Here is a 20937-nt window from a genome sequence, read left to right as displayed (position 1 = left end):
TTTTTGTACTGACACTCGATTCTTCGTTGACGCCATTAGATTTTGCGTCCCACTCCTTCCACTACTATATTTTTGAATGGCGAAGCTCCGTCGTTACACATTCCACCCAAATATTAAATTAAAAATAAAAAAAGGAAAGAGCGGAGAAACGATCTATTTGCATCACCATTTATTTAAGTCATCCGTTGAATGATGCTTCTACAATAGAAGCACAAAGGAAAAACGGTTTACGATCTCTCTCTCTCTCTTCTCTGCTCTTGCTGAGGCGCATGTAGCGATGGACCTTATGCACCATTCTTCCAGTTTTCTTCTCCCCACGATTCCCCAACACCACCGCCCTTCTCTAACCTACGCTCTCGTCCTTCTTAACCAAAACCTTCCCAGATTCACTCCTCTGCTCTGGAAGCACGGTACTTATCCTGCATCCTCACTTTTGATTTTTAGTACTCATTATTCTGAACATTAATTGTTTCCTTTTTTTTTTTTTTTTTTGTTTAGAGCAGCTCAGCTTCGTCTCTGTGCTGACGGTGGCGCCAATCGTGTGTACGATGAAATGCCTCTGTTGTTTCCTCAGGAAGATGCCTCCGATGTTCGACGCAGGTTTCTTTTCTTTCTGTTTTTTTTTTTTTTTCTCGTCTTTTTCTGTTATATACTATAAGCTTTGATTTGTGTAAGTTTTATTGCTCTTATGTAAGTTGTTGGGCAGAGCGTAGTTGAAATCAATTTATTATCTTTCGTCTGAATCATGTGATTTAAATTCTTATATTAGTTAAAACCTTTGAATTTGATCAAAATTTGGTCCATCCAATAGAGGAATTGTTAGAACATAGCTTCTTTCCCATTTTGTAGTTTGGAGGATCATTTAACTTAACTTAGCTCTTAGATTTATGTTTTTGTTCTAAGTGATTCAGAAAATGCTTTCCTTGTTATTTTTAAGTGATGTGATAACATTGGCGCTTTGATTCATAGCAGATACAAGCCGGATGTAATTAAAGGAGATATGGATTCGATACGGAGAGAAGTGCTTGACTTTTATACAAGCCTTGTAAGTTTGCAAATTTCTTTTTGTACAACCATTTAAGTAGTGATATCAACTATATTTTCTTTTGTGACTCTAAACAGCCTGTTTCCCATTTGTTCTTGTCTTACCAACCTTGTTTCCTATGTGTGTGGCACGTGCTGCTCTGCTTTTATGAGCATTAGTTTCTTTCTCCTAGCATTTGAGGTGTTAGATCTCTGCTTCATATAATTTTTATTGCTGAGACGTTTTCACTTGCTGCTTTGATGCAGGGGACGGAGATTGTTGATAAATCTCACGATCAAGACACCACAGATCTACATAAATGTGTAACATACATTCGTGACTTTGCGCCAGGTTTGGATAAGTCTGATGTAAGTTAAAGTTAAATGTTCTAGAATTTATTTTGTTTTGATAGTTATGCTTTGTGCAACATTCATTTTGCTTTTATTTTATGTTTATTAGCATTAGTACTTGAATATTGGTTTGGAAGCAGGTATTTTTTACAAGTTAGGAGAGTAATCTACACCAGATATTATGCATTTCATCTGTAGCACGTGCTTAGATTGTAGTTTATTCCTTTCATCTGTAGTGTGTGCTTAGATTGATAGTTTATTCCTTTCATCTGCAGCGTGTGCTTAGATTTATGGTTTATCATTTCCTTTTCCTGAATTAATGGCAGCTTTGCATTCTTGTTGCTGGAGCACTTGGTGGACGATTTGACCATGAAATGGGAAACCTAAATGTCATATGTCATTTCTCATCCCTGCGAATAGTCCTTTTATCTGATGATAGTCTTATATATCTCCTTCCAAGGACTCACCGCCATGAGATACATATTCAAACTTCTGTAGAGGGGCCTCACTGTGGACTCATCCCAATTGGGATGCCATCAAGGAGTAGTACAACAACTGGGCTTCAGTGGGATCTGAGTAAGTACATGACTACATTTTTTCTGGTGCTTGCATTCATCTACTAGGTTATTGAACTCAAGTAGACATAGTTTCATGCTTTACTCATGTCATCAGTTTATCATGCCGTGTTATTCTTCTTGCTTCTCATCTCACTTGAAAACGGATACTTGTTTGGAATATAGCAAATGTAGTCCAAAGTCCTGAAGGGTATATGAGATAATTTCACTTCTAGCTTATATTTGAAGCTCTCCAGCAATGGAGGTATATGTAGTGAAAGGAAACTAATTATATCCTATATGATTTAACAAATGAGTCCCTTACATTCATTAGTAAAACATGGGTAAGAAATTAATTTTATTTTTTTCATTTTGAGAGAGATATTGAAGTCATTTAAAATAGCTTCTTTCCTATTACCGTTTCTGTCTGTCTTCTCTCCTATCAATTGAAGACACATTGTGACGGCTAACACAAGCATAACTCTGACACACACTTCTCTTGTTTTAATGAAAGCCCTGGGAACCTGCATGAAGTGGGTGGAAACCTTTGAACTAGTGCTCTAGTGTGCTACAGATTCCTCTACATTTGCATTGGTGTAATAGTAAATCTTTGTATGTTCTATGTCTATCTAGCTGATGTAATGCTGTACTTGGGTTTCTCTATTTTGTGGTATTCACATGTATAACTTTCTTTTATCATCGTAGTTGCTAGCAGCATATGGAATCATTCCTTATTTAGCTTGGCTGTAAATTGTAAAACTATGATAGTGATGGTCCTAATGCTGTATCCAGTTCTCCCATTTGCTTCTAGAACTGGCTGTGACATTGTTGTTGTTATTATTTTTTTTCTCATTCCAGAAAACACAGAGATGAAATTCGGTGGTTTAATAAGCACATCGAATATAGTTACAGGAGAGAAAGTGACAGTGCAATCTGATTCTGATCTTCTTTGGACCATTTCCATTAAGAAGTTGTAGCGGCTTTATGTTTCTTTTGCGATGAGTTGCTCAGGCTGCAGATTTCACTTTTTCTAAACCTAGATTGATTTGGTCCATTCTGATTCTTATGTCTATATATAATATATTAGAATTGTTTTTCCGTGTCATTAGATTGGGACAATGTTCAAATAAAAACTGTATCATCTCATTATCTCCATTGATTTTTTTTTTTATTTTTTATTTTTTGTATTTTACCATTGAAAAATGTGAAGGTTGATATCCACCTAGCTGTGGTATATCATTGCTTCACATAATCGTAATGATGTTAGAGGAAAATCACTGTTCCACTTCAACACACTTTTAATAGGGTGTATTTGGTGTCTTATTCAGTTTGTTTCTAAATCTTTTATGCAAATTATAAGGTTGTTAACCGAGGACTTGATGATGAATTGCTGCCATTTTTGTATGAAAACCACTTTATTTCAATTAAGGTCCGACAACTTTTCTGTTAATCCATTGCCAACCTGTCGTCCATATTATCGATGGGGTAAGCAGAAAAAAATTGTTCAAATAGAAAATGCTCAAGATTAATTCTTTTTTTGAGCCAAACCTTTCAACTTTACATAGCAAACAAAAATATAGTACACAAAAAGGGCAAAGGGCGGCCGGTCCTAGGTGCCGAATTTAAAAATAATAATAATAATAATAATAATCCACTCTGAGTTTTGTTTAAAAAATATTTGTTTGTGTCGAGAATTGTTATTTCTTACTGGCGCAAAGTAACAAGCTCTTTTGCATCGCTTCTGTTTTGGCGGCAAAGTCTAGCGAAATAGGGTTTTAGTCATTCTCCTACCCACTCCTCTCTCTCCGTGCTAAACCCTAATCCTAACTTTTTGCTTCGCATTGCGTAATTCTCCATGCTCGTAATTCCGTTTCTAGGGTATTTTCGTTCGAGTTGCTCGTAAATGCTCGGTTCATTGAACTTTTAACTCGCTTTTAATGGAAGGACCGGCTCCGTCTAATTCCCCTGTAATTAAGCCCATAAACAAAGGCGTCGTCCACAGAATCTGCGCCGGTCAAGTCATATTAGACCTCTCCTCCGCCGTCAAGGAACTCGTTGAGAATAGCCTCGACTCCGGAGCCACCAGCATCGAAGTCGCTCTCAAGGAGTACGGAGAAGAATGGTTTCAGGTCATCGATAATGGCTGCGGCATTTCACCCAATAATTTCAAGGTAAATAATCCTCCATCAGCAATACAAAATTGTCGCCATTTCTTTTGCTTCATTTTTTGTAATTTTAATTTTTTTTTATTTTGTAGGTCGTGGCACTTAAGCATCATACATCAAAGCTTGCGGATTTTACAGACCTTGAGTCTCTGACTACGTTTGGATTTAGAGGGGAGGCATTGAGTTCACTTTGCGCTTTGGGGAATCTGACTATTGAAACGAGAACGAAAAATGAATCCGTTGCAACGCATTTAACTTTTGATCATTCAGGTTTGTTGATAGCTGAGAACAAAACTGCGCGGCAAATTGGTACTAGTGTCACTGTAAAGAAGCTGTTCTCGAATCTACCAGTGCGAAGCAAGGAGTTTCGTCGCAACATACGCAAGGAGTATGGCAAACTTATTTCCTTGTTGAATGTGAGTGCATCCATGGGTGTTAAAAGCTTTAAAATTGCAGTTTATTACTTGTTATATAGGTCTACTTTTGATGCGTGGATAAAAACAACATTGGATCATGCTTCATGTGTTATTTTTATTTGAGATTGTGAAATAGGTTTGAAATAATGTGTTAATATGGCATACTATAACTGTGTTAAAACAAAGCTTATGAATTTGTGGATTTATGAGGCTTTGTCCTTGATTTAGAAGGTCCATTCATATGAAATCCTGTTTGTAATAGGATTTGTGATTCATTTCATTTTCAAGAAGACATTAACAAATAATGCCTATGAATTATGGTTGGAGTGTATGTAATGCTTAATGATTTAATGTTCAGATGTTTGCGTAACCTTGTAGTGTCTTGCACATGATTTATGGTGTCATCATTACACATAGATGCATAGTTATAGCATAGAATTAGTAGTCTATAAAGAGTTTAATGCCCCTTACTATGATGATTATCATTTGGCTTTTTCGTCTCCTCTCTTTATTAAAAATTAGGAATACCTCAATCATCGCTATGTGGTATGTCTTCAATGAGCTGGTTTTCACTCTTCCTTTCACCGTTTTTAGAATTTTGTGGGTAAAAGGATATTTTCTCGTGTTCTTCAAAATACAGGCATATGCACTTACAGCAAAAGGAGTTAGGCTAGTCTGCAGCAACACGACTGGAAAGAATGCAAAGTCTGTAGTACTTAAAACGCAAGGAAGTGGTTCCCTCAAAGATAACATCATACAAGTGTTTGGCCTGAACACATTTAGCTGCTTAGAGCCTTTGTCTATATGTATATCAGATGGAAGCAAAGTTGAGGGGTTTCTTTCCAAGTCTGGACAGGGTAGTGGCCGCAATCTGGGAGACAGACAATACTTCTTTGTAAATGGTAGACCAGTGGATATGCCTAAAGTCAGCAAGCTTGTGAATGAATTATATAAAGGTGCAAACTCTAGGCAGTATCCCATAGCTATAATGAATTTTATCATTCCAACTAGAGCATGTGATGTCAATGTGAGTCCTGATAAAAGAAAAGTATTCTTTTCCGACGAAAGCTCAATTTTGCAATCTCTGAGAGAGGGTTTGCAGCAGATATATTCCTCACATAATGCCAATTTCTATGTTAATAAAGTTGAGGAGAACTCTAAGGAAGCTGATTTCTCTGAGTTTTGCTCTTCACTGGAAAAATCTAATATCTTTCCAGAACAGTTACCTCCAGCTGGAATCAATTCAAAAGTTTCCATGAGGGAACATTCTGTAGAGGGTAAAACCTCTCCTAGAACAGTTAAAATAAATGCTCAAAGTTTGCAGTTATCGGAAGGATCAGTTGCTAGTGATCATGAGAACTCATTAAGGAAGGACTTGACTCTAAGAGTACAGGGAACAACGAAGATTGATGGTGTTATAGAGGCTAATGCAGGGCAATTGACGACTCATAAGGATGGTACAGCTAACAAGGATTTATCAGGAGGATCAATCCTTAGTCATCATGAGCATGTCTTGAGGAAGGACTTCACTTTAAGAATTCATGGAACTAATAAAGTTGATGGTTTTACAGAGTCTAATGATGGGGGATTGACAACTCATATGAACAGTATAGCTAACAAGGATTCTTCATCCCCCTCAACTGCAATTAGGAAAGGAATTTCTGTAAGTAGAGATTCTAATAGCCATTCAGACTATGTTCAATCATCACTGAACAAATTTGTAACCGTTAGTAAGAGGAAGCATGAAAGCATTAGTACTGTGTTATCTGAAGTGCCTGTCTTAAGAAATCAAAGTCTTCATAACCAATTGAAGAACAACCAATCAGAAATGCATGATTTGGAAGCAAGAGATCAAGTTGATGATTCTTCTGAGGTGAATGAGAATGAGCCAAGAAAATTTCTGAGAGTGGATTGCATCTTTGATGAAATTGAAAATCATTGTTCTCCTAGAGGCAACAATAATGATGGAAAACCTGGAGAGGTACATGGACCTATTATCTATTCTTAACTTGGTCTGTCCTGCTTTACCAGTCCAAGAAACAAAAAGAGAAAAGTAAGCTCGATAAACTTTATATTCATAATAAAAGTAAGTCCAACTAAATGCATAACCATATTAGAGAACGTGGTCCCTTTCAAAACAAACTGTTAATCTGTGCTATTTGAATCGTCATTTTACCTATCATATCCGAGTCAAACATATATCAGATACCTCAAATGAACTTGAGTATTTGGTTGTGGTTATAAAAAGATCTGTATCAGACAGTTATTTGCAATGAAGCTACCCTCTCTCCAGGCAACCTACATTGAAATCCTTGTTATGGTACAATCCTTCATGAACATGAAGATTGACCCAAAAGTCTAAATGTTATCAATGTTTTTCTTTTCTGATTTCAGCTAGTTTTTTTACAGGAATTAGAGGATCATGAAAAAGCAGTGCCTTCAGCTGGTATAGAATTAATTGAATCATTCAGCAAGATTCCTGAGGGTGTACTTGAGAAAGCATCTACAGCTTTAACTTCAGAGTCTTTATCCTCCGCTTTAGTTGTAAGTGTTCCCATGCCTTCGTCTGGTCAAAAGATATGTTCCACCTTGGAGTTTAGATTTCAAGACCTATTGACAAAGAGGCGGCAGAGGATGTCAAGAATACTGTACACTGGTGACAGATTTCAGAGCATGAAGACGAAAAGGTCCATGAAGTAAAAGCTTCAATCCTAGTAGCAAAATGGTTATCAAGTTCTTTTTTAGTAATTTGATTTTCATTATTGCCAATAGGTGTTATACTGCTGCAACGCTTGGGCTTTCTCAACCAGAGAATGAGGAGAAAAAAACACAAGCTTTAGCTGCAGCTACTACAGAGTTAGAGAAACTTTTCAAAAAAGAAGACTTTAGCCGAATGAAGGTTTTATGCTATATTTTCTTTTGTTCTGTTGGGTTTAGAGTCTTGTGGGAAACACTTAGTTGCCTAGCTTATGCTTTTTGCAGATATGCATGAATTTCTTGAAAGCTAAATTCATAAAAGTTTGATTCAGTTGATTGTACTGAAGATATAGGAGCACTTTGATGCTACTGAGTTAGTTTATAGTCTCTGGTTAGGTTTCAATTGTGACTAGCATGAACTCAACGTAATGTCTATTATGAATTGTTAATAATGTTGATAATCAGGCAGGTTAGTTTTCTGACATCTTTGAAGCTGTGCAGGTCTGAAACTGTGAACTCGTTGGCTGAATTTATGCATGCATGAAATACTGTCATCTTTAATTAGTAATGACAAATGGTTGCTTCTGTTTCAAAGGTGATTGGGCAATTTAATCTTGGTTTCATCATTGGGAAGTTAGACCAAGATTTATTTATTGTGGATCAGGTAATATCTGAGCTAACTTTGTTTTCTCATGATTGCTTGGTTTGTCATTTCATATAAAATTAATTTTTTGCTTGTCCTTTTTTAAAAAATTAAATAAGATCTCTGTATTTTCAGCATGCTGCTGATGAGAAATATAATTTTGAGCGTCTTGCTCAATCGACCATCTTGAACCAGCAGCCTTTGCTTCGGTGAGGAATTATGATCGTTATTGAATTACTTATTTTGAAATGCTTCGTGTAGTAGTGGAAAAGGAATGTTGAAGAAAGCCAAATTGTGCTATGCCTTTGTCATTTATGTCTCTAGCAAGGCATATTGCATGTGGTATAATGTCCTTATGTTGGTGTTTTAATAGATATAACAGTTGAATAATAATGACTATCAATGTTGCAGTGCGCATTTTCTTGTCTATTTAATTTTATTGCATGTTATGAGTCAGTTTATTGATAAGTTGACGATTGATGCCGAAATCAGATGCAAAGTATTTTAGATGATGATGATTGAAGACAAGTAATTAGATCCTACAAGTGCACCAAATTAATAATTAAAAAATTGCATGAAGCTTTGCTCGGAATCCTGATGCTAGGATTCTTTCTTATCTAATTGTTGTAGTAAATAAAGTAGATTCGGATGGATATGATCACTTTGAAGAGAACAATCTAAATAATTGGTTATATATATTGCTGTCTGGGGTATCCTGTAATTGTAGCCTGTCAAATCGGTTAGGTGAACTGTATTTGAGCTAATGGATACCATCATGTGGCTTCTGAAGCACCCATTGAGCTGTCCCTTCTTCTGAAGCTTCTGACCAAATTTTTGATGCAGCATAGGCAAAGGCTACACAATAGTCATGCATTAATTCATGTCTGCTAGAAATTTGAATATATCTAGCTTCTAAGTTTTTCATTCAACGGGTGGAACTGGTATGACTGATATTATTATTGTCATTGCTCTGAAGCATCATTCATAATGGTCGATGTAATTGGATTAGGAAGGTGTGGAATACAAAAGTAGCGAGGTGTTGAACTAAATAACCTTTATTGTTTTGGATTGGTAGTTCAAGACTTGCAGCTGTTTATTTCCATTTATTTTCCTACTATTTTTCTGCTTATGGAGATCATTTTAATTTCCAATGAGAATTGTATTCTGAAGTTGACTTCTAACTATGTCCAGGCCACTGAGATTGGAGCTATCTCCTGAAGAAGAAGTAGTTGCTTCAATGCATATGGACATAATCAGGTTCAATTTTCTATTGGATGTGGTTCCTTTCATTCATTTATAAGCGTATTTTGTTCTTGCTGAATTCTTTGAAACTTCAATTTACATGTGACATATCTGAAGTAAATCTTCTTATGGTGCTTTATGAATTTTTATCTTGTTTTTTCAGGAAAAATGGGTTTGTTTTGGAAGAGGATCCACATGCTCCACCAGGGCAACAATTTATGCTCAGAGCTGTTCCCTTCAGTAAAAACATTACTTTTGGAGTCGAAGGTAGCCCTCCTTTTTGGTATCCTTAAGTGTTTAATTGATCATTGTTCTTTATTCAAGCAAATTTACCTCTTTACGGTATACAGTTTAAGCTACTCATAGGATGTTAGAATTTATAGATGTACTGTTTGACTTGCAACTAATTTCCTTGAATACAGACATGCTATAAAGTGTAAATGTGAACATGGCAATTTAAAAAAGAAAAATGGATATCAAGATGGTGAGAACAGAATAATAATTGTATGCCATGCCCGTGTGTACGAGTAGATATGACTAGGTGTGCCATTTTTAGACTCACATACCACATGCTGAAACACAAAATAACTGCTCATATGAAAAAGAAAGGCATCTGGCATAGGAGCACTAATTATCTTGGAGTGAATTTAAAATCTGGAAAAAATAGACATTTTATAAACTTTGCCTGTCCTGAGAATATGCACCTGATTAATCTTTGTTGATAGACTATTGTTGTTTCATGCAGTGCAATGATGTGTTTATTATAAGTAGAGGCGTATTGAAGTTGAAAAGATTGTCTCTACAACATATTAACATATTGATTAATGATGTATCCATAAACAGACGTCAAGGACTTAATTTCTACTCTTGCTGATAGTCAAGGAGAATGCTTAATGATCAGTAGTTACAAAATGGACACATCTGGTTCTGTTTGCCCAACTAGAGTTCGTGCAATGTTGGCGTCTCGTGCTTGCAGATCATCCGTCATGATTGGAGATCCACTTGGACGAAATGAAATGCAGAAGGTAATGACCTTAGCCAGCAGTGACCTGAACTTTGTTCTCATAGTGAAGCATTATATTTTGTGAACACATACATGGTACTTGCTAGCATATATAGGCTTTAAATATATTTGTTGGATTTGTGTGTCTCCACCCGATGGACCATGGCTGCTTTATCCAATTCCTAACCCCACAAATCACGCTTGATGTTCGGCCGCAATTTCTCTGTTTCTGATGTCTATTATACACTCTTATGCGAAGGTTCTCATTGGGATATTGGTTTAGTCAAATGCTTGATTAGTTACAATTAAACACATTAATGGATACACAAAATGATTACAGCTCAAGTTTTACGTGATTTTCCCAGATACTTGAGCATTTGGCAGACTTGAAGTCTCCGTGGAATTGCCCACATGGCCGGCCAACAATGCGACATTTGGTAGACCTGACAGTCTTAAGCAAAGGACCAGATGAAAATGACACAAGCTCTTGATCCACCTTCCCTGTGGTTTTGCCTCTTTATCTTTTCGTTAACTTATTCTGTATATGAATATAGTTTCCTTTCATTCCTCATTTCGATAGATGTTCGCTAATGAGTAGTGACAAGCGCTGTAAATGTACATACTAGGAATGGCTGCCTGATCGGTTCCTTGTGGCTTTATTGTTCTCTTTTTGTTTGAGTAATGTTGTTCCAAAGATGAATAAAGGATTTAATTCTCGTCTTGATACTCAAACAAGCGTCCAGCCTAGGAACCAAGGTGGCAAAAATGACGTGGTTAAAACAAAAATAAAAAAAAAAAGAAAAGGGTTTCTTGTTGGTGGACTTTCAGCCTAAATTCTATGGAACGAGATAAAAGGTGAAACTGGCTCCGAATTATCTAAATTTGCTGGGTCAGATACTAACCCATGAAACTATTTACAGGTGCAGATTAGGCTCTTGCTGTCATATCTCACCCAAATTCACAACATTGGATTCCAAATGTTTTTCATCTCGTCTTATCACATTAAGCCACAGTCAATGATACTATGAAGCTGAACAAATGCGTCAGGGCGGTGACAATCTTGTGCAAGTACAACTAGTAAAAAAAAGACAAAACCTGTCGGTTCGCTCACGTCAGATTGGTTAAAGTGTTAAAGACAAAATGCGGTCAAATAATAGACTGTGGGCAAAAATGAAAACCCCGCCTGGATCCCCCTCAAATCAAACTCTTTATTTAAACCTCTAGCTGAGGTTTATTTTGTCAACAAAATTTTTTTTTTAAAAAAGTGAGATCGACTGGAAGCCTGAAGGTTGTCTTTCTCTCCTCAGCTCTCTTCATCTCTCTTGTTGGTATTTTCGATTTCCTCTTTCATTATTTAGGGTTTTAAGCCGATTGATTAACGTTTTTTCCTCTATTTTCTACCAAAACATAGCTTTAATTACTACTAGTAATTATTACTAGTATATTATTCTTTGACTGCGCTAGGGTTTAAACTTTAAAACATAATTTGTTCTACTGCAAATAAGATTCCAATTCCACGATTTTTAAATCCTTTTCTTCATCTTATTTTTTATAACATTGCCCTTTCCTTTTTTTCTTGCAGCTTTTTTTGTTCTTCGTTAGGTTTGTACTTCATTCCGAAGAGACAAAAAAAAATGGTATGTTACTCTTTTTAACTTGTCGTTTTGATTGCTTAGGAATTGCATGAAAATTGGGGAAATCGAAAAAAAAAAAAAAAGAGAAGGCGGCTTTTCGTTTGATGACAAAGCGTTTTTGGGTTATTTTGGTTTCTGTTAAGGGGTTTTTTTTTTTTTAATATTTTATCTACTTTCCTCGGCTAACCCGTTTTATCAATATGTAAACCTTGGGCAGCTTCCTCTTTCTCTACTAAAAACTGCACAGGGCCATCCTATGGTAAGAGCATTACTTTCCCTTGCATTCCCGTTTTGGACTTACAGTGCAAAAAGTTTGCTTCTGTTGTTGATTTTTGAATCAGCTTTGTGATTTTGTTTTTCTGTTCGCTAACAGTTAGTGGAACTGAAAAATGGGGAGACTTATAATGGACATTTGGTCAATTGCGACACTTGGATGAACATCCATCTTCGTGAAGTTATCTGTACTTCAAAGGCACTAATATCAGTTCATTCAATATTTCTTATTTTATTTCATTTGCTTCTAGGAATAAATGTAAGTATGTTGATCTTTTTTTAAATTATGGTTGGAGTGTGATGGAAAACATATTGTAGGATGGAGATAGGTTTTGGCGAATGCCTGAATGCTATATCCGTGGAAATACAATCAAGTATCTTCGAGTTCCTGATGAGGTACCTTTTACTCATTGTATATGCTGTTGTTTGGTGTCAAAACCTTGCATAGGTAAGAGTAGTTATTACTTTAATTTCATTCACTCTTCAATTTTATAAATGCTTGGATCATTGTTGTCTTCATAAAAGAATAGAGTGGATTTTAGCTATTTTTGTTGAAGAAACTTTGTGGTGTTAAAATGAGTGTTTTTTTGCTGGAGCTAACTGGGTAATGGTTTGTTTTTATTAGAAAACATCTGCCATCTCTAAAGAAAGACAAATTTTAGGTCTAATAATCTTAATAACTTTACCATTGTCCATTAAATTTCAGGTAATTGATAAAGTTCAGGAAGAAACAAAGAGTCGTGCAGGTATGATTTAATTCTCTTACTAGCTATTTAAAGGCATGGTTCATTATCTTAGTATTCAATTCAAGTAGAAACATTTGGGTACTAGTAAGTTTCTCTGAAGAGTTGCATTGCAACCATATATACTAATATTCTCCTAAGTGTATGTTGCAGTTTAAATTGTACTTGGATAATTGTATGCTGAAAGTAATGTAATTTTCCTATGTACACAGTCCATTGTATTCCATCCTTTTTATTTCTGCTTCATAGAATTCTTCCTCCAGCTTCCTCCCCCCCCCCCCCTTTTTTTCTTTTATTTTCTGTTATATTGTATTCTGTGCATCTAGAAGACCGCATGATGACTTGGGTGCCAACTGCATCAAAACCTTGCCCTTGAGGTTGATACTTGATACTTTTAGAGATTTCTGCATTTGAAAACTGGAGTTCTTAACCTGGCTGTTTGATTTTGCTGACCTTTTCAGATAGAAAGCCTCCTGGTGTAGGCCGTGGCAGAGGTAGAGGCAGAGAAGATGGTCCTGGTGGAAGGCAACCAAAAGGAGTTGGGCGTGGTCTAGATGATGGTGCCAAGGGTGCAGGAGGACGAGGCAGGGGTGGTTCAGGTGGAAAGACCAGTGGAAGCAGAGGTAAAATTGCTGAAAAAACAGCTGCTCTAGAGTGTGTTTTGGCATTGAAAATACTCTGCAAAATCCTTTTGTATTTTAGCAGATGATTGAATAATCTGTCATGGCCGGTTTAACATTTGACAAATTCAGACTAATGGACTGCTGCTTTTCCTTCTGGTGACAGGTGGTGGCCGGGGTCGAGGTTGATGTGATAATGCTTTATTTTGGGGTCACCTTACCATTTTTAGAAGCAGGTTGCATCCAATTGACTCAAGTTGGGTTCTTCCTTTTGGTTAACTATGTCAGAGTAGTTTTCTTAAGTGCCCAAATATCAGGTAGCATCGCAGAACTCAGTTAAGGATGTTGTGTTGTGGTTTTTGCCCTTTTATCTCATCGACGTTGTATCTTGTAAGACAATTTACTGTAAAATTTATGCGTTAAAGTTAAATGATTATATCTCTGCCGTTGTGTTGTCGACTTGCTTGAGACTTATCACCTGCCTACTAGTTGGAATGAATTTATTTGTCTTCTCGAAATACAATTTACAGAGCTCCAAATTTGTGATAGACCACATGTTGAGGAGAGGAGAGAGAGAGATGGGGATGGGAGTAAGAGGAGGTTCCAAAGGGTGGAAGGCTACCCCTTCATAGAAGCTAATCTGCTGAAAAAACAAAAACAAAAAAAAAAGAATGAAACTATCGCTTTAAATGGTAGAAGATTTTCATTTTCTAGTGCTTTCTTACATAAGGTACTGATAATTCACAACACTTCTTGCTGAACTGGGAAAACTTTGAGGGAAATGATAAAAGTTCCAACAGAGCTATCAGATGACAAAGCATGAGCCGACCCGTGAATATTTAGTAGGGATGATGCCTACTTTTTTTGTGAGTTCGTGGTGACTTCATGACCAATGAACTTGAGATCCAGGATCGATTGATCTCCGGGGAATCATCGCCCATCCAACAGCACAAGCGACCATCCTCACCACCAGTCCATCCAAAAATGCCTCGGCTTTGAGCAGGTCCACTATGCAAGTTTGACATAGGCAATATGCTCCTAACAACACCCATATGGCCACCCCCAAGAACTGCTTCTGCGGGTTCTATCACTGCTGCTCCTTTATGCCTTACCGGAAAATAACCTAAAGAGCCAGCACTAGTCCCACCAATCGCCCATAAATTTTCTCCTCCAGAACAGTGACAATCAACAAAATAATCAACCTGCAAAAACAGGAAGGCAAAATTTCCAATGGGGTAAAAGATCTTGAATAAAATCTAGTGCATGTTTTATCCAATTTCAGAGTTGCTTGACGCTTAGAAAGACCAAAAGTTTTTTGGAGGGGGTTTAAAGAAAAGCTAAAGCTTTTCTAATTGTTGAAAATGATTTTCTCGGGGCTAAAAGCAAAAGCTCCAATTTTAGACTTCTAAAATGACTTGTAACAACATAAAGATAATAAACAAATTCAATTATATTTTGAACTTACATGATCCAATGTCCAACTGTCTGATGCTAATGTTCGAGCATCCTCTAAGTTTGCTTCATTTGTACCATCCTTCCAATTCCATACACTACAAGTTGTCGTTAAATAATGTCTGAGCACTACTTCCGGATAAAATTTGTTTATTTAAAACATATTGGAGCAGGCTTGTCAAGCTTTAACATCTAAACTGATAGTTGATTAGGATGGAACGTAAGAAGGACAATCAAGCAACAATCTGCCTGTATCTTTTTAAACGTAACATATTTTCTGTATCAAGTATTCTAAGGAAGTAAAAGCAGGTCTTAATTCAGCCGCTCTAAACAAAGAGAACAGAGCAGATTCCATCTCCCAATATTTTGCAAATTCAGAAAACAAGTCCTCATGATTTATGGATCAAGGGTAAAGATACCTTAAGGTCTCAATATTTGTCAAACACCAGAGCTTCTCAGAAGAGTCCCCAAAAAGACCAACTTTCCCAATAGAAGTTCCCACATTGATAACCTGAAATATTGTGATAAAAAATAAATCTGATTCTGATAAGTTCACTAAACCAGTTGCAGGAATTTGTCAAAAAGAAACTATGCATTCTCCAAACTACTGAGTCGAGCAAAAAAGCATTAAATTCTAAGAATATGAGCATCAGAATGAGACTCGTTTACTGGCAAGCAAACTCGTCTTTTTCTGTTGAGTGTGTAGACTGAAAGGAGATTAGTTTGAAAAAGGAACAGATGGGAACCAGGAAATCATGTATAAGAAGTATTTACAATTAACTAATAAGGATGAGTTAACAGATTGCTTAACAGGCTAATCAGCTGTATGCAATCATAGTCCACCCAATCTGTGCTGAAACACAGGATGATTTTGCAATTAATCACAACTCTTCAACTCCAACAAAAAAGTTTCAATTATTTATTGATAACAATACTCCAACGAAATTACCATCTAGCTTAACTGCTCAATGTTTTTCATGGTTGGAGCAAGGATTTGAGAAGAAACCGGCCTTCACAGTTCTAAAAGGATGAGGGAAGGATATCTACTAGTGGGTAGACCGTTCACTAAACAAAATAAAATAAAAACAAGTCCGCACTTACAGATTCAAGATGATCATCATCATTGATATATCCGCTGGTATCAAATATGCATATCAATCCATCAACAGAAGCAGAAGCCAGTTTGTTTTGATGGCCAGGGATGAAATGAACCTTTCAACAATAAGGAGAAACACCAATAGTGACAATAAGCTACATGATTCAACCAACAAAATCCCAACCTTTACTAGTTTATTGCTGAAGCATAAAATTGTTTAATCTATGCTAAGCTTCAGTCAGCCAAGCATGCAATATAATTAGCCAAAAAAATTGGGATGTAAAAAAAATGATAGAAACTCGTTGACCTCAAAGTAGACAAATAAATTGAACAGGGGCCAAGACTAACCTGAGTAACATCCTCCACATGGGATTCCTCTAAGCATGCAACTTGCTTCTTGTTCCTCCAATCCCAGAAAAATATCTGTGTTGTTGAAATAACCAACAAGCAAGAAGAAACAGTCATGAAAAACCGAGACAGTCTCAGAAAGAGTTATGCCCAATAAGTTTTCCCGCAAAGGATAAGCATATTGACTAGAGTGCTGCAACAAAACCACAACTAACAGATGCCAATCTAAACTGGTAAAAAAATAACTTTATGACATAATATGTGATAAATGCCAAGATAGACAGATTAATAAACCTGGGATTGGCATCCTGCGGCCAAAAGATTATCATCTGACCCTCCAAACGAGAAGCTAAAGACCTCTCGCGAAGAACCAGCAGTTATACACGAAACCTACAAAACAAATTGGCACAAAAATTAAGAGGAAGGAACATTCCAAATTTGGTAAAAAAAAAACAAAACAAAACAAAAAATTACAGGCTGGTCTACGAATTACTTGGTGAAAAGTTCTGGTATCCCACGCCCTAATGGTTCCATCAGAGGAGCAAGAGTGCAAAACATGAGGAGTGGAAGCACCAGAGAAAGAGATATGATTGATAGTAGAGGAATGTCCCTTACACTCTCCAAAGTATTGACCCGTCATTGGCGAGTAAAGTTTCACAGAGTTAGTTGACAATGATACCGCCATGGAAGTCCAATCATCCCTTGCAATTCATTCATTACACCCAAAAAAAAAAAAAAAAAACCAAAAATAAATAATCACCATGAATTTTAAGCAAAAAAAAGAAACTTCAAAAAATTTCCCATTTTAGAATTGATTATATGAGAGAGAGCGTACTTGGAGACGATTTGGAAAACGTAGTCGTCGCCAAAATTGGTTTGGATAGAATTTTTTAGACCAAATCTCATGGTTGAGCTTTGATTATTCTGAACAGGTGGTCGCTGTTTTTGTTCTTCTACTTCCATCTGCGAAGATTCTTCCTCCGTATCAGCCTTTTTTCCAATCTTTGTGTAACTTTGAGCTTTCGCTATTGTAAAGAGGCAAAGCAGGGAAAGGAGCGCGTAGGGAGTTTAGGGTTTTAAGACGGTCGATTACAAACGGTCAGGTTCAGCTTAACTGGCTTCTAGCAACCAATCAATGTTTGCCACCTCATTCTCCTTTTTTTTTTCATTATTAAGTACCAATTTTTATTTTTTTACCCAAACGCATCAAATTAGATTACTAATGCTAATTTCTTTTTTTTTTTTTAGTCCATAAAGGATACGCAGATTTAGTTCTTTAATTTAAGGTACAAAATGTTTGACTTTGTGTCGATTATATATGATTTTAGCAAATGACCTATAATGCTTTTGAAAAAAAAAAGTTGATAATTATTTCACGTAACTTGTTTAAAACCCTTGGTTTCAAACATGCAATGTTATTTTATAACCTTTGATTCCCAAATTGGGTAAGATGCTCAAACCTCTAAAACACTTAGAACTACTGCTAAATCCTCGATGTTCTTGGACAATATAACCTCGAGATGAGGATTTTAAATCCTAAGATATAGATTAAGGCATGGATAAACACATAATTAATACCCTTAACCAAAATTAATCTGGTATTAACAGCTAGTTTTGGAAGTGAACCTCGTTCAAATTTCCATCTTTCATTATACAAATCGCATTGTAACAGGCTAATACCACGAGGAGGCAACAGCTCGCTACCTGAAATTGGTAATCCTTGCCTCCCGGACATTAAGATTGCACTCACAGATGAACTCAAGATATCTCATTTCTAAATGATCATCATCAAACAAATGATTCAACGGTACAGGTACAGCATCCAAATTCAAGTCAAAGAGACCTAAATTGCCTGTCCATTAGACAGAAACATATATCTTGCCAGACTCTGCAATTTTTAATCTCATGCAGTTAGAAAAACATCACGCTTTGATCCCATCAAAGATACCCAAAAATAATATATAACGTGCACAACTATAGATTAACCGAATTTGATATCATCCGCTAACATGATATCATGTGCTTGGTGCAGCTTCCTTCTTCTCTGAAGTTCCAGCACCTTGGTCCTCCAGCTTTGCATCTCCTTCAGCCTTGTTAGTGTCTTGCTCTGTTGGCTTTGTCACTTCTTGCTCTATGATGGATGAAAATCAGTTTAGCCAACATCCAAACTAATGATGAACCAGCAAAGAGAAAACGTAATCACAGGCAAAATACCCAGAAAGCCCTGCAGCATTCTTACCTTCATCATCACTGTCGTCAAAGTCACCCATGCCACCATCATCCATGCCACCCATTCCCATATTTCCAAAGTTCTGCATAACACCACAATTATTAGGTAAGAAAGGACATTGTCATAAGTTAGTGCTGAAAATAGATATTGTAGATAAAATATCATAAATCCATACCGAGAAGTCCATGCCTCCTAAGTCAAGATCACCAAGACCTAATAAAAAATAGTAGCAATTAACAAATTGTCAGTTTGAAATGCATCAGTCTTTACATCAATTCCATCCAAACAGAGAAATATCAGTAATGACAATACTTACCACCATTGTCTTCATCTTCATCCACCCATTTGTCCCAGTCCACTTTGACATAATGGGGGGTCCTGCCATCCCCACGCAATAATTTCTTCCACCACACTTTCTCAGCCTTTCCCAAAATGCAGAATATGCTCCGGACTCCTATATTTATTTTGCTTTCCTTATTTCCAAAAATAAAAAAAATAAAAAAATAAACATACAAAAAAAAAATCACAAGATATCAAAATTAACAAGTTTTTGGAAGGAAGAATGTTGATCCTAAGACATACAAACATACATCAAGGGCATTTTTCAGTAGCAAACACCACATATGAATAGGCAACACTTTGAAAGCGCTCCAGGAAGAATTTAAACTTAACTTGGTAGAGTGGATAGGAAAATGGAAACATGAAAATTTGAAGGGAGAGAAGCAAAAAGATGGAAAACATACTTTTCCTTTCCGTTCGTATGATCAGTTGGAAAGACAAAAATGTGAAAACGGAACTAATTTTCTTTTCATCCATTATTTGGTAAAATTGAAAAATGAAAGAACATGAAATTTATGTTAATTTACAATTATGACAGTAAAGGGCTAAAGGCTAGCTATCAAATATTCAGAATTCACTTAAAAAGCAACCAATCAACCGCATAACACAATCATCCACTGATCATCATCATCATCATCAACACCCTAGACTCTCAAATATCCCGAAAAAATGAGACAAATGTTTTGTTGACTCTCAATAATTACTAGAACAATATCTTACCTCTACATTGACCTTATCATGAAGATCCAACCTCAACTCATACAGGTTATTGTCGGTTCCAGCAGTAGCAGAGAAAGTAAACACTCCCTCTGGCTCAAGATTGACCTTTGCATTCTTCGAATCAGGTAATAGCACCGTTATAAAAACCTTGTCAGCTCTTTGAGCCCATTTCACCTCGGGATGACGACTAGCAAGAAAAAAGAGTTAATAAAAGAACAATTCAAACCAAAATATTCCCAAATCGAAACAATTGCTAATGTAACAATCCCAGATAGGCAACCTAATCAAAACCCCACTATAACATTTTTTTTTTCCCAAAAATGTTTAACCATCTAGAAAGTTCCGTATTTTCCCCCTGTTGTCCTAAGTTTCCAAATAGAATTTTAAGACAAAGAAGATTAAAAACAAAGAAAACAATCATTACTAATCAGAGATACTCAAAGAACAGATCAAGAAACACATGTTGAAACAGACAAAGAACACAAATGGCAAAAGCGTAATATCAATCAAATCGGTAGAAAGCAGGGCCAAAGGTTCGAAATATGCAAGGGAAAAAAATCTTTAAAACGAAGAGATAAAGAAAGATTGTTAAGCTCACCTCATGGCTAGTAGAGAGTAGAGAAAGAAAGAAAGCACGGAATCTAAAACCCTAGAGCAAACACAAGAGGCAACGACTAAAATAACTCCAACAAGACAGCACTCGGGTGGGTAAAGAATAACCCTTCTAGTACTTTCCTTCTAGATTTTTTATTGTGTGGAAAGTTCTATTATCTTTATTACATCAACGTCGTTTGATTTTTTTGATATGAAAGTAATGCAATCGGACGGTTCAAAATCATATCACATCAACAGTCTGGGCAATCTTGGTTAGCCAGGCCTAGCCCAATATAACCGGCCCGTTAGTAACTGGTTCAATTGAGCGCGCTCAATTTGGTTTTGGTATTTTTGGATTTGTGTTTAAGGTTTTTATTAATGTTCATTATTGTCTATTACTCTATAAATTAGTAGGAGTAGTATTAGAACAGAAAGTGTAACAAATTAAATTAAAAAAAAAAACTCACAAAAATACATTTAACTATGTTGTAGTGATAGTTAAAAGATAGCATTGGGCCTAAGCCCCAATCACTATGAAATGGATAAAAGATGCTAAGGTAGTGTACAAAAACTATACTAATAGCAAGTAGCGAGCAACAAACAAGTCTTTAATGTTTAATTCCTTTTAGGCTCCTTGTTAAAGTACTTTCAAGAAAGAAAGGACATCTTTCCTGAAATTAGACTCATTTGTATTTTGCATAAAGGAACATCGAAACAGCATAAACCCTCCTACCCCAGCCCAGGCTTACAAAAGCAAGGACAATGCCCAATAAAACCCATTTTTGTACTAAGGG

The 20937-nt window shown here is 36.3% G+C and overlaps 5 protein-coding genes across 11 annotated transcripts; 3 read left to right on the top strand and 2 right to left on the bottom strand.

Moving 5' to 3' along the window:
* Positions 1 to 28: 28 nt before the first annotated feature.
* Positions 29 to 3083, top strand: LOC111305085 (thiamine pyrophosphokinase 1-like). Of its 3 annotated transcripts, none has more exons than XM_022902281.2 (6): positions 29 to 410; positions 504 to 600; positions 973 to 1045; positions 1291 to 1392; positions 1701 to 1950; positions 2787 to 3083. In XM_022902281.2, the coding sequence occupies exons 1-6, from the start codon at positions 278 to 280 to the stop codon at positions 2903 to 2905; spliced, it is 774 nt and encodes a 257-aa protein (XP_022758016.2). In that variant the 5' UTR covers positions 29 to 277; the 3' UTR covers positions 2906 to 3083. The 3 variants fall into 3 exon arrangements, with proteins under 3 accessions (XP_022758016.2, XP_089607054.1, XP_022758017.2); XM_089750928.1 differs by lacking the exon at positions 2787 to 3083 and adding an exon at positions 2443 to 2631 and having other exon boundaries at positions 137 to 410; XM_022902282.2 differs by having other exon boundaries at positions 230 to 410; positions 499 to 600.
* Positions 3084 to 3627: 544 nt separating this feature from the next.
* Positions 3628 to 10829, top strand: PMS1 (DNA mismatch repair protein). Of its 3 annotated transcripts, none has more exons than XR_016331618.1 (11): positions 3628 to 4099; positions 4186 to 4509; positions 5150 to 6490; positions 6919 to 7196; positions 7282 to 7408; positions 7802 to 7870; positions 7985 to 8058; positions 9041 to 9106; positions 9255 to 9358; positions 9837 to 10116; positions 10460 to 10829. XR_016331618.1 is itself a non-coding variant. In XM_022902277.2 (11 exons), exons 1-11 carry the CDS (start codon positions 3866 to 3868, stop codon positions 10583 to 10585), a joined length of 2925 nt encoding a protein of 974 aa, XP_022758012.2. In that variant the 5' UTR covers positions 3628 to 3865; the 3' UTR covers positions 10586 to 10829. The 3 variants fall into 3 exon arrangements, 1 of the variants encoding a protein (XP_022758012.2); XR_016331619.1 differs by having other exon boundaries at positions 7700 to 7870; positions 9935 to 10116; XM_022902277.2 differs by having other exon boundaries at positions 9935 to 10116.
* Positions 10830 to 11014: 185 nt separating this feature from the next.
* On the top strand, positions 11015 to 13823 carry LOC149512796 (putative U6 snRNA-associated Sm-like protein LSm4). Of its 3 annotated transcripts, none has more exons than XM_089750929.1 (8): positions 11015 to 11422; positions 11677 to 11731; positions 11946 to 11987; positions 12102 to 12200; positions 12320 to 12397; positions 12708 to 12747; positions 13206 to 13367; positions 13531 to 13823. In XM_089750929.1, exons 2-8 carry the CDS (start codon positions 11729 to 11731, stop codon positions 13551 to 13553), a joined length of 447 nt encoding a protein of 148 aa, XP_089607055.1. In that variant the 5' UTR covers positions 11015 to 11422; positions 11677 to 11728; the 3' UTR covers positions 13554 to 13823. The 3 variants fall into 3 exon arrangements, with proteins under 3 accessions (XP_089607055.1, XP_089607056.1, XP_089607057.1); XM_089750930.1 differs by having other exon boundaries at positions 11259 to 11382; XM_089750931.1 differs by having other exon boundaries at positions 11362 to 11418.
* Positions 13824 to 14027: 204 nt separating this feature from the next.
* On the bottom strand, positions 14028 to 17338 carry LOC111305084 (Transducin/WD40 repeat-like superfamily protein). The gene is made up of 8 exons (XM_022902280.2): positions 17096 to 17338; positions 16754 to 16961; positions 16555 to 16650; positions 16261 to 16335; positions 15918 to 16028; positions 15236 to 15327; positions 14830 to 14914; positions 14028 to 14566 (listed from the first exon to the last, which is right to left on the bottom strand). Exons 1-8 carry the CDS (start codon positions 17221 to 17223, stop codon positions 14204 to 14206), a joined length of 1158 nt encoding a protein of 385 aa, XP_022758015.2. The 5' UTR covers positions 17224 to 17338; the 3' UTR covers positions 14028 to 14203.
* Positions 17339 to 18013: 675 nt separating this feature from the next.
* On the bottom strand, positions 18014 to 20244 carry LOC111305086 (uncharacterized protein OsI_027940-like). Its single transcript, XM_022902283.2, has 6 exons — positions 20148 to 20244; positions 19550 to 19736; positions 18807 to 18963; positions 18666 to 18703; positions 18500 to 18572; positions 18014 to 18391 (listed from the first exon to the last, which is right to left on the bottom strand). Exons 1-6 carry the CDS (start codon positions 20150 to 20152, stop codon positions 18276 to 18278), a joined length of 576 nt encoding a protein of 191 aa, XP_022758018.2. The 5' UTR covers positions 20153 to 20244; the 3' UTR covers positions 18014 to 18275.
* Positions 20245 to 20937: the final 693 nt, after the last annotated feature.

Source organism: Durio zibethinus, chromosome 21 (genome assembly GCF_047325235.1).
Source record: "Durio zibethinus cultivar Kanyao isolate XHJ-2024 chromosome 21, ASM4732523v1, whole genome shotgun sequence".
In the NCBI taxonomy this organism is placed as follows: domain Eukaryota; kingdom Viridiplantae; phylum Streptophyta; class Magnoliopsida; order Malvales; family Malvaceae; genus Durio; species Durio zibethinus.
This window is presented reverse-complemented; position numbering and strand designations above follow the sequence as displayed.

Excerpts from the sequence above, each read along its gene's own strand:
- PMS1 (XM_022902277.2), top strand. The coding sequence starts at position 3,866 with ATGGAAGGACCGGCTCCGTCTAATTCCCCTGTAATTAAGCCCATAAAC. Across the intron at positions 7,871-7,984 it reads ATTTATTTATTGTGGATCAG|CATGCTGCTGATGAGAAATA; the intron begins GTAATATCTGAG and ends CTGTATTTTCAG. Across the intron at positions 9,359-9,934 it reads CATTACTTTTGGAGTCGAAG|ACGTCAAGGACTTAATTTCT; the intron begins GTAGCCCTCCTT and ends ATCCATAAACAG.
- LOC111305085 (XM_022902281.2), top strand. The coding sequence starts at position 278 with ATGGACCTTATGCACCATTCTTCCAGTTTTCTTCTCCCCACGATTCCC. Across the intron at positions 411-503 it reads TCCTCTGCTCTGGAAGCACG|CTCAGCTTCGTCTCTGTGCT; the intron begins GTACTTATCCTG and ends TGTTTAGAGCAG. Across the intron at positions 1,393-1,700 it reads CAGGTTTGGATAAGTCTGAT|CTTTGCATTCTTGTTGCTGG; the intron begins GTAAGTTAAAGT and ends AATTAATGGCAG.
- LOC111305084 (XM_022902280.2), bottom strand. The coding sequence starts at position 17,223 with ATGGAAGTAGAAGAACAAAAACAGCGACCACCTGTTCAGAATAATCAA. Across the intron at positions 16,651-16,753 it reads ATACCAGAACTTTTCACCAA|GTTTCGTGTATAACTGCTGG; the intron begins GTAATTCGTAGA and ends TTTGTTTTGTAG. Across the intron at positions 15,328-15,917 it reads ATGATGATCATCTTGAATCT|GTTATCAATGTGGGAACTTC; the intron begins GTAAGTGCGGAC and ends ACAATATTTCAG.
- LOC111305086 (XM_022902283.2), bottom strand. Across the intron at positions 18,964-19,549 it reads ATGATAAGGTCAATGTAGAG|GAAAGCAAAATAAATATAGG; the intron begins GTAAGATATTGT and ends TTTGGAAATAAG. Across the intron at positions 18,573-18,665 it reads TAGGAGGCATGGACTTCTCG|AACTTTGGAAATATGGGAAT; the intron begins GTATGGATTTAT and ends GGTGTTATGCAG.
- LOC149512796 (XM_089750929.1), top strand. Across the intron at positions 11,988-12,101 it reads CTGCACAGGGCCATCCTATG|TTAGTGGAACTGAAAAATGG; the intron begins GTAAGAGCATTA and ends GTTCGCTAACAG. Across the intron at positions 12,398-12,707 it reads ATCTTCGAGTTCCTGATGAG|GTAATTGATAAAGTTCAGGA; the intron begins GTACCTTTTACT and ends ATTAAATTTCAG.